This window comes from Daktulosphaira vitifoliae, unplaced genomic scaffold (assembly GCF_025091365.1).
Source record: "Daktulosphaira vitifoliae isolate Bord-2020 unplaced genomic scaffold, ASM2509136v1 Scaffold_4, whole genome shotgun sequence".
Lineage (NCBI taxonomy): Eukaryota > Metazoa > Arthropoda > Insecta > Hemiptera > Phylloxeridae > Daktulosphaira > Daktulosphaira vitifoliae.
In genome coordinates, this window is record NW_026099575.1 from 34,308,145 (window position 1) to 34,320,418 (window position 12,274).

At 23.1% G+C, this 12,274-nt stretch overlaps 1 protein-coding gene across 4 annotated transcripts; it reads right to left on the reverse strand.

Moving 5' to 3' along the window:
• Positions 1 to 1,683: 1,683 nt before the first annotated feature.
• On the reverse strand, positions 1,684 to 12,081 carry LOC126904829 (uncharacterized). Of its 4 annotated transcripts, none has more exons than XM_050684113.1 (7): positions 11,769 to 12,081; positions 5,698 to 5,828; positions 5,493 to 5,620; positions 4,691 to 4,817; positions 4,110 to 4,273; positions 2,849 to 3,113; positions 1,684 to 2,448 (listed from the first exon to the last, which is right to left on the reverse strand). In XM_050684113.1, the coding sequence occupies exons 1-7, from the start codon at positions 11,809 to 11,811 to the stop codon at positions 2,284 to 2,286; spliced, it is 1,023 nt and encodes a 340-aa protein (XP_050540070.1). In that variant the 5' UTR covers positions 11,812 to 12,081; the 3' UTR covers positions 1,684 to 2,283. The 4 variants fall into 4 exon arrangements, with proteins under 4 accessions (XP_050540070.1, XP_050540068.1, XP_050540071.1 ...); XM_050684111.1 differs by having other exon boundaries at positions 2,849 to 3,155; XM_050684114.1 differs by having other exon boundaries at positions 2,849 to 3,155; positions 11,661 to 12,081.
• Between the last annotated feature and the right edge of the window lie 193 nt (positions 12,082 to 12,274).

The window sequence follows — 12,274 nt, forward strand, 5'->3', positions numbered from 1 at the left end:
TATTCTTATGTTTTGCTTTTACCTAATTTATTATAGAAATAAAACTCTTATATATATTTTTTTTGAGGGATATGTATACACATTAATATATACATATGTGTTACCTTTTTACAAAAAATAAAATGGCTAGTTGTAGTAATGATATCGTTATATGCCGCATTTACTTATGAAAAACAATATTTTATGACAGTTATATGGCAACAAGTATTTTAATTTCGATAAGATATAAAAATTACAGTTCTTTATTAATTACAAAATTAATATTGTACACATCCTCCAACAAAATTTAAAATATAAAATGCATAGCTTCCTTTAATTAAATGCTTAAAATGCTGCATCTAAAATCATCGGGTGGCACATAAATATTAAAAAATATGTATTATAAAGTTAAATATTTTCTTTTTGTTCATTTAAATAAAAAAATAACAATGCAAATAAACATTTTTTGATAAGCAAAATAAAAAGTCATAGGGTGGTGATCAATTAAATAATTTGAGCAACACAATTTCTAAAGTTTACGTTAAATTTCACTAATACATATTCCAAATTGGTAACTTAAAAGTTGACTATGTATTATTTTCCATTTTTAATAAAATAGTTTAAATGATTAAAAATTAATTCCAAAAAAAATTGTTAACATAAACAACTATATACACGTTATTTAGTTTTCAATTTTAAAAAAAGAATTTTTTTTTTCTGTTTTTACAAACTCAAATATTTCATGGCGTTCATTGTACACATAATAAGAAAAATTATATATAATACACATCTACGAAAAATAAAATTTGCTTACGATTCAATTTTTACGACATATTCATGTTACCTAATGTAAAAATTTTGCCTGATTTCATAGTTCCTAATTACAATCAAAAGCATACTCTTAAAATAATAAGTACCAAAACTCCCTTTAAATAATTATCTGTTAATGATGAAATTTGTAGAAAATAGTAATTATTTTTTTTATACATAATTTGTTAGTTAATTACATAAATATTTTCTTGTGGAATAGCTAAAAGTAAAATATAAAATTTTTAATTAAAAACTTATTTTCGTTCATTTTAGACTAAACACGTTTTTTTTTTCGAGAGCCATAAATGATTATGATGCAAACGTAGAAAATCATATTTATACCTAAAATTATAGTAATCATAGAACAATAATTAAACCCCTCTATGTATTCAAAAACCAATATTGGCATATACTCAGTATAAATACTTATTGATACTTGTATAAATTATGTACCTATTTAACAAAGCTTTCAATAATATTTTTAATTAGTAGTGTACATATTGCAATTATAAATCATATCAATATTAAATACTATTAAATTTGTTATAAAAATTATAAATTTGACTGTTAAATATTTATTATTTATTTATTAAAAAACTTTTCTTATATCTGATTGTTCAATGAATATTAGTGACAAAAAGAAACTGAATTATAAAAATTGTAAATAGTTTTTTTAATCAAGTAATTTTATGTAAATGTTATTTTAAATATTGTCTAAAATTAAGAAATATAATAAATGTTCTTATTCTGTTAAATGTATATAACTTTAAGCAATAAAGACTATTATCTATTATGTTTAATTTCATTTGTTACAATTCACCTACTGTTACTATATTTATTTACTATTTTCAACGAATTCTAATAATATGTATTTTTAAACATTTTTAATGACTGAAGTTTAAAAAAGTAACGTTAATGTTCCGATTGAATTATTAGTAACTTGTTTAAGAAATTGTATTTTATTGGTTTAAATAATAAATGTTATTAATTTCAATTCAATTAATGTTTAATTTTTGTTATGTGCTTTTCAATCCTTTAACAATAATTAATTATAAAGTATTTATTCTCATGAATAAAGCATTCAAGATTGAACGTTGTTCATACATTATTATTGTTCCTAAAATGTTGTATATTAATCCTAAATATTAAACTGTTAGGGTTACCTCTTTATAATATTATTATTAATCATACTGTGATATAAATAAAATAATATAATTTACATATATGTTTATTTTTGCAGTGTATATATATGTATGTATGTATAAATTAATACCATGTAGAATTTTTAACAACATAAACATGAATCGAGAAGGAGGAAGTTTACACCCTAAAAATTATCGTAGTTCCCGTAATTTTATTTTTTATTTACGCCATAAGTAAAACTATCACTATAATAAAATTGGTCAATAACTATTAAACATTCCAAAAAAAATGTTTGTATAAGAAAACAATTTTTTTACTAAAATAATGATATAAAATTGTATTTATGTTACACTATGCATCACGATTATGAATTTCACATTTTTTAATGTTTGGAAAATTACTTGTACACGATTTGCAGAAAGACTTTGAAATCATCGACCCTTTATCTTTAGTATTTATATTCGAACATTGTGTACATTTATAACTTGTAAACGCTTTGTTATAAACAGGGAAATCCTAGAAAAATATCAAATAAGTTATTAACTCGAATGATACGCTATAGAATAAATGTATAAAAAATGATAAAGGCGTAATATGTATGTTTCCATTTAAAAAAATAAAATTGACACCTTTATAAAAATATAAGGGCTATGACCCAAAAAATATTAAACCAGTAATAAATCAACAAATAAATATTATTAGACAAAGCAAAATTGACTTGATTTCTATGAGAAATTTATTTTTAATTATTTTAAAACTAAATCTCCATTAAAATTTATTTATCTTTAATGAATTATATTTTTTTAAAAGAAAGTATTATTAAATCTTTTTTATTTTCAATACTTATATTCTAAAAGAATCATCATTATATTTATGAAATTATAAGAAAATACTATAAATTATGTTAAAAATTTACCGAAGGACTCCTTCTTTTGGTACAATTATTATTCTTTAAATTTCGTGGCAACGGAGTACTGTACGCCTTAGGTTGAAAACCTGAAGACATTGGATTTTGTTTAAATGAACATTTTTTTTTATTTGAAAAATGTGGTACGGGATTTATTTTATTTCCTATTCCGCTTCCTTCATGATCGCAGGATACGTGTACATTGAGTGACTCAGGTTGTTTTCTAACTTTAGATAGGCTTAGTGCACTTTTGTCTTCGTCACAATTTGGCTGTCTAAAATATAATGCTAATATTCTCTTAAAATTTGAAAATATCCTTTAAAAAATTATTAAAACATGTTAAAACTATTCTTTTATTCTTTTATACTTTTATAAGAATAAAAAAAATTAATAAGATAATAAATTAGTTTTTTGCTTTTCCAAAGTAAATTTGTAATTTTTGTAAAGAGAAAAAATATTAGGTATAAAGACTACAATAATACATAGTTAAATAATTACAATTCAAAAAAGTTAAAAAAGTTAAAATATTTCAATGTATGGACATGTAGTGAGAGCAGAGTACACGTATACCAGTAAAAATGTAACCCTGTAAGGGATGAAATGAAAATTATCTAACTACAAATTATTGTAGAGCTTTTAAAACCTAATATTATTTCTCTTTATAAAATTATAAAATTATCAAAAGTTTCTGAAAAATTAGTGTTTTCTAAATTTGTATAATAGTGTGAATTTGAATTAAAATAAAATAATAGTTGAACTTTAAAAATTATTTTGTACAAATTATCATTGTTTCTTAAAAATGTCTTGTGTAATATATTATTATACAACAACAAAATACATTAAAATTAAAAAAAATTAATATTCTCTTATGTTTTTTTATACAAATTAGTTTATTATAAAATAATATCAAATACGAAAAAAAAAATTCACTATTTATTAAACGCTTCATTATTCATTGAGATTTTAAATCTTCGTTTTTCGAGAAAACTAAGAAAATATGCAAAAGAATAAAATTCTAATCTCTAATTATATATAATAAAAATGTCTGCGATATAATAGAATATACAGTTACTACTATATCGCAGATATTTGTATAATTTTTAAAAAAATATATAAAAACTCGTTATACTACTTAACTAATTATTAAATAATCATCATTTACATTCCTTGGTTACACAAATTGAATTAAATAAATTTTTACATTGTAATTAACTTAAAAAATGTTCATTAAATTTATTTTTTATATATAATATATTCCTTATATACTTACTGAAGTTCACTAATAACTTGATTCGAATATTTCTGTTTTTCTTCTGATTTACTAAATTTAATTTTAATGTTATTCCACTCATCCGACATACTTTTTATTTTAACTAAATGGTTATTTTCTCTATGCTTGAGATTTAAAATTTCTTCCTTCAGTTTTGATTCATCCTAATTTTATTTTTTAAATTTTCATTAATCACATAGTTTCACTAAAACAGTGCTGCAGCCAGGAAATCAAAGCTAAGGACAATCTTTCTACCTCTTAATTTTATTTTGTTTTTTATTAATTAATGATTAAACTACACAATTTTTATATCTAGAATCATTAAACTCATTATTTTGCTGCAGTGCTGCATCTTAAATAAACGTTAGATATTATCTAATAAACATAGTACTGTATAATTACAAAAGACGTAAAATATTGCAAATGATCATTTTTGAATAAACATTGGCTGTTTTAAGTTTTTTTATTTACATTAATTAAAAATACATATGACTTTTTAAAATTTATATATAAATAATAATTTAAGTTGCCGAGTAAATGATTTAATTTTAAAAATTAATTATTTAGTCTTACACAGATACCTTTGTTTTATTTAAATATAAAAGTGATTCTTTTAGACGGCCTTCTAACTCGCTGACATAATCTTCCATGCATTTCATTCGCTTTTCATAATCATTTGCAATCAAACTTGTTTCATTTTTTTGTACACTTAAATTAAATTAAAAATGACTCGATAAGTTTTTATTATTAATAATACTTCATCAAAGTTCACAGCCCAAATTGAGGGTTTAAAGGAACATAATCTCACCAAATTTTAGAAAAACATCATGTGAAATTATAAAGATGAAACATATCTAACTGACAACTCTTGATACAATTAACATCAGTATTTTAATACATAGCGTGGGTGGGTACAGCTCATATTGGTGTTTATTTACAAAGTATACCCCACTCTTGCTACATACCCACTCTATATATTAAAATATTTGTAACGCAATAATTACTTATTTTAAAATTGTTATCGACCCATCAATAATTTTTGTAAGAAATGTACTAAAAACTGTCTATTTTGATGTAAACAATTTTTAATTTTAAAAAAAAATTATTTTATTATTAAAAACAAATAATAAAAAAAAATTTTAACGTAGTCTATGAATGTAAATTATTTTCAAAAAATTACAAGAAAATGTTAATTATATAAACAATTATAAGAATATTTAGTTAGATCTGTTCCACCAGTATAAATAAAATTTTAAAGAGCAAAAGTTTGATATAATAAATCTCTCTGGAAATATTTTTGAAATATAATAAAGTTATTTATATAATTCTTATCATTGTATAATAATAAAAACAAAATGAAGAATTTTGTATATATCTAAATACTCGACATTATCTTCTCTTAATACATTTCGTAAAATTTTATGTACAATAGTTAGCGTTTTTTTCAAATTATTCATTATACCATCAATTTCAACACAAAAGGAATCGACTAATTCAAAAAGTTTTTTTACCTAAAAGAGAAAATTTATATGGAATACTGGTGATTAAATTGGCGTAGTTCTGTTTTAAAAATTATGCTTTAAATTACTTTTGTAGTTAATTTCTGACCATTTGAATTTGAAAGTGAAGAGGTATTAACAACACTAACCATTGAATTTGAATACTCTTTTAAAAGTTTTTTCATAGAGTCGGTTAAACTTATTATTTCGTAATCAGTATCTGAAAATTATGAAAATATATTATTTGTCTTAATGCTTAATGTCGACAAGTACATTGAAAGATATTTTATATATTGTTATAAAACTACCGTGATTTCTATAAAATATTATGTCAACACGACTAAATAAAAGTTAGGTCAAATTTTTATTTTACTTTTTTTGATAGTAAACATTTTACAATTCGTAAATTATAAAGTACTTATTGCACTTAGGATATTGGCATAACTAATATTTAACAAGTTGGAAAGTTTTAAATAATTTGCAAAGTTGTCGGAAATCTAAACGCGTGCGGTAAGTTTTGCTATATATAAATGAAACTAAGTAATACTTGCAGATGTGATTCAGAAAATATTAAACTGAAGATGGCGAGAGTACATTGATTTATATATATATATATAGTAAACTTGCAAAATATGTACACATATTTGAATAAAGTACCCGAAATACTAAAAATAGTAGTAACTCAAATTGATTTTTTTAGAATCAACTTAACCTCACAAAATTTGAATAAAACACAACGTTTTATTATAATGATGTTTTTTAAAAACATTTTTAAGTTTTTTTTAAATATATTTAAAAAATGGGATGTTTTTTTTAATTGATCTATTTAAACAAAAGCTTATAGTAAATTATTTAATACTATAAAACCCAGCACAGGGAGGTCGCGGCAGTGGTGACGTGGCATAGTTGGATCAAGTATAATGATATCTGACAGTGATTAAAATCACTATAAAAAAAAACGCTTCGATACAAATCTTTAGATAGTGTTTAATTTTAAAAAATTGGTGGATTATTCCAAAAGCTACATGATCTGCTAGTTCCTTATTAATATCCTGATTAAGATAAAATATGTCGAATGAAAAAGGAATTATTAAAAAATATTATTTCTCATAAAAAAATTGTGTTGATCCATACACTTTTCAAAAAGTTAAAAATATAAAAAAGAATTTTTTTACAATCGTATTTTTTTTATTAACTTTGATGTCTATTTTCACCATGAAGATAAAATAAAGTCCGAAATTTTTTTTACCATAATAAAGTATATTACATTAGCTTTAATTTAAGATATATATAAAAGTCTCAGACTTTCCGGAACATTTTCAAAAGTCAAGTTGAAAAAATTAATTTTTTGTGAAAAAGTTGTCATTTTAAAGTGTACCAAATGATAGGTAATGATATTATTCATCTACATAAAAAAAAAATATATTTATTTGGTAATTTTTAAAAAAATTATAGCAATTTTAAGTAAAAAAGTTGAAAAAATTTCGAAAATTAGCGATTTTTAAATTTGTAATTTTTTTGTAGGTTTTCCCCATTTTATTTTATTTTATTTTTAAATTATAAACGGGTAAAAAAAACCCCTTTAACTTAATGCGATAGAATAAATACAATAATTTCTTAGTTTAACATAAATTAAATGAAAAAATACAATTTTAACTAAGTACTATCAGATTAATAATAAACAATTAGATATAAACAAATTACAATACACAATTAGATAATGCATTATAAATATTCAATTAGAAGACATCACGAGACATATAGAAAAAATCAACAATGTTTAGAATTTTATTAGCTAACAATAGGACTCGAGGAAAATATGATGCTGAGCTATAATTAGTGGTACAGAAAGGAACATGAAACAGTTTAATAACTCTAAGGTTTATTTGACTAGTTCTAAAGCCAACCATTAAAAGTAACTCTGAGCAATCTACATAACCATTTAGTAAGTCATATAAAAACATAAGATTACTAACTCTTCTTCTAAGTTCACAAGATGAAATACCTAACTGAGTAGAATGTAAATAATATGAATCCTTAGAAAGACTAATATTCAATTTAAAACAGATAGATTTCGTATACTTGTATTGGACGTTTTCTAATAAATTAATGTAAACAGCATAATTAGGGGACCAAACTAAAGAACCAAACTCAAGCTTTGATCTGACAAGAGAAAAATTTAACAATTTTAAAGTATTTTTGTTTTTAAAATGTATTTCTATTAAGAAAACCCAAACTCTTAAAAGCATTACTGACTGACAAATTTATATGTCTAGTAAAGGAAAGATTATCCTCAAAAATTATTCCCAAATCACTTATGAAATCAACCCTAGTTAAACTGGAATTACATAAACTACAGTTAAAGAAAATGGGATCTTTTTTATGGGAAATGATATAACTCTACATTTGCTTAGGTTCAGAGATAATTCATTTGTAACACTCCAATCATATAGTTTTTCAATGTTTAACTGTAATTTAATACAATCACTCATTGAGTTGATAACTGTAAATATTTTGGCATCATCAGCAAACAATAAAATATTTATAGGGGTATCAAAAATACTAGGCAAGTTATTAATATATAAAATAAATAATAAAGGACCTAAATGAGAACCTTGTGGCACCCCAGAGTGTACTTTAATATCATTTGAAACAACTGAGAGCAATTTTACGACTTGTGTCCGATTAACCAAATACGATTTAATCCAATTTAAAAACGAGCCATTTAATCCAAAATATTCTAATTTTAATGATAAGAGTTTATGGTTTACTTTGTCAAATGTTTTTTGAAAATCTGTGTATATTGCATCAATTTGCTGCCCCTCATTAAAAGCAGAAATAATTTTTGATTGATATAAAAGAAGATTAGTAAGCGTTGATTTTTTTTGTCTAAAACCATGTTGATTGCTAACTAGTTGTTGTGACATTAAAACTGATAACTTTTTAGTGATAATGGCTTCAAACATTTTAGGAATAGTTGATAATTTAGATATAGGTCTATAGTTACAAACATTTGATTTATCACCTGACTTATGTATTGGAGTTAACCCATTTTTAAAGATTTATTAAAAATATAATACAATGGTTTAACAAGAACATCTTTACAGTTCTTCAAAAAAACAGGCGGTACTCCATCAGGACCAGATCCAGAGTGAATATCTAATGTAGTTAAGTATTCATAAATCTCATTTTCGCTAATCGACCATTCGTGTAAATTAAGAATATTTTTTGATGCATGTGAGGAAATTGTAACATTTGATGAATTAACAGGTTTAACAAATACACTAGAAAAATGATTGGCAAAAAACTGAACTTTTTCTTCATTGTTTGAAGATAGAATTTGATTATAAGATACAAAATCAGGAATATTTGAATTTTTATTCATTTTTAAAGAGTTATTATATTTCCAAAAAAACTTTATATTTACTTGAATGTTATCTTCAATATTAGGCATAAATTTTGAATGACTTAGAAATGTTAGATGCTTACATTGTTTTCGAAGAGCTGAAAATACTAAGTAATCTGAATAAAAACCACTAATCTTATATTTCTTGTGAGCATATTTTTTACTAATAATTAAATTTTTAAGGTTTTTATTAGCCCATATTGGAGAATAATTTTCATTAATTATAATTTTAGGCACAAGGATAGAGAAAGAGTGATTAATTATTTCATAGAACTTTATTATTGAGTCCTCTAGTAAAACGTATTTTAAGTTTAGATCAAAGTTTATATTAGAGAGAAAATTTGAAATATCATTATAATTACATTTGTTAAATTTATACATTGGTAGATTATTGGACTGATAAATAACATTTGGTACATCAAATTTTATAATTGAATCAAAAGGAGGGTGATATATATCAGCCTTTTGAACTATAGAGTCACTAGGGTAGTTTGACATAACATTACCGTTTGTAAACAAACAATCGAGATGTCTGTTATTAACATTACTTATATTATTAACTTGTTTTAACTTTAAAAGATTTATATAGCAATTAGATATTATAATACCAGATAAATGATTTTGACTTATAGGATCACTAGACCAATCAAATGAGTTTAGATTAAAATCCCCGGCTATAAGAAAATAACTAGCAATGAATTTACGGGGAACAAGGGAATTTTTTTCAATTTTTGTGGGTAATGTCTTTGACTAGATACGATTTGTGATCTTTTGACGTATCATTAAAAAAAATCGGTTCGGTGAGAGCTGAGAAAAAATGGTAACAGACACAAAAAAAAAATAAATAAAAAAAATAAACACATCTTAGTAAAACCAATACCTTCTCAGCTTCGCATCGAAGCTAAAAAAATTATATTATAAATTAAAACATCAAAACTCATAATATTTCATACATCGTTTTAGTTATAATTTAAAATGACAACTTTTTTACAAAAAATTACTTTTTTCAACTGGACTTTTGAAAATGTTCTGGAAAGTCTGACACTTTTATATATATCTTAAATTAAAGCTAATGAAATATACTTTATCATGAAAAAAAAAAAATTCAAACTTTATTTCATCTTCACAGTGAAAATGGCAAAAAGATTTCATCATTATACTATACCATTATACTTGATCCAACTATGCTACGTCACCACTGTGCCGCGACCCCCCTGTGCTGGGTTTTTAAATTAAATTTAATATTTATTATTATATATTTACTAACTGGTAAATATTTAACTTGTTAACCTTATTTAAAAACTGGATGTCTAAAGCCTACAGTTTTTAAACACAAACGTGTATGTATATTAGTGACGGGGCGATACAGAAGACAATATGACAATATCTACACTCTAATAATGCGATCGGATAGTTAGGTTTTATATATTAAATTAAATATCTGTAGACTCGCCCCTGCTAATTTTGTTTTTAGATTTGAACACATTTTACAATAAAAGAGAGAGTCTAGGGTAGCTGGCACCATTTTCAGTGTCTCTCTGACTTTAAGATTTACGCTTCGCAATTACATAACGTTCTCCACCTAATTTTAGTGTCCAATATTATTCAATAACATCAATCAAATAACTTACGTTCACAACTTCTTTTTTCTAATAATTGATCAATTTTATTTTTTAAACAACGCATCGAATTCATAAATACTTCATTATTATTAATGTCGTCCATCAAAATAATAAATATTAAATTTAAAATATTTTAAAATGTATACTATATTTTACTTATAATAACTAGGAATTAGAATCTGACATCAAATATTTTTATTTATAAAATGCTTTACTATTTTGAAACTATGACACCTAAAAATAAATAAAAATTGTATTTTGTATTATACCTACAATTATAAATACAGTTAACAAAATTTTTTAAAAATTAATACATCACCTAAAATAACTTGATTTTTGACAAAATTAAAATTTTTTTTAACGTCTAATAAATTTAAGTGAATTAATACTTATAAAATTGTACTCATAGTATAAAGTTTTATAAAATTATAAGTATAATTTTGATGTTAAGTATAAATATATACACTGGTTTACACGTGCATAGAGGGACACTAACAGTACTATTGTTTGTAGTATATATAATAAGTATTATAAACAGTACGCGACTTGCACTTGCAAAAATAAATGAAGAGCAAAAAAGAGATCATCTAGTCTTTCTTATTAAAAAATCATTTTCTAATTTCTTTTTTAATAAGTTAGACCTGTAATAAAATTAATAAATATAAAAATATTAGTTTGAATGAAATGAAATATTTAATAAAGAAATTTATTTATATGTGTATAACTATATTTATTAATGTAATGTCTTTGCCAAATAATAATTAATCACATATATAATATATAACGTAAGGCTGGATAAGCTTTTACGATTTTTTCTGACTTCTTTGAATGGATTTAAAATTTGAAATTTATGAGAACTACTTCAATATCTAGCTTAACAAAATACATTTTTTCAATCGTCTCTTTCATCTACAAAGGGGATAAATTTGATTTTATCTAAAAATTTTCATTTCCGCCATCTTTCCCCAGCAATGGGATAAAATGACACCATAGATGACTACAACTATAATTAACGTTTACGTACGTGTGTTAGTACTAGTGAGCAACAAAGTGTACCGTAATAGACTTTTATGCTAGTTAGGATATGCTGCTATGTCATAGATGTTGAGAAATACTGATTTCGCCATCTTACCGTTAGTTTTATTCATAGTAATTCCAACATTTAATTTTTGCATTATTTTTTAAAGGGTAACACAATATAGCAATGTCATATTACCTAGTAGGAATCCATAATTATTAACAATTTAATTTAACAGTAGTAAATTATAATCAGTTTCTACGATATAACTTTAAATTAAATAGATTATTAAACTTATCTTGGTAATAAAGTTAATGAAACATTTTTAGAGTTAAATAAATAATCTGAAGAAAAGTGAATTACACGTATTAACAATACTTGGACATAATTATTTTCTAAATTAGTGAATGAGAAATAAAGTAGATTGATATTTTTTTTAAATTTTAAAGGAGTCTGAATCTGATCATTAAACAGACAAATAATCTATTTTTTGTTTATAGTTTACAATCTCTTTGAAACATTGTTAACAGCTACTACCTGATAATGTTGCTATTATATTTAAAACCTTGGTAGTAGTCTAAATTAAAAACATTAAATAGGTATCTGATCTTACATTCGTT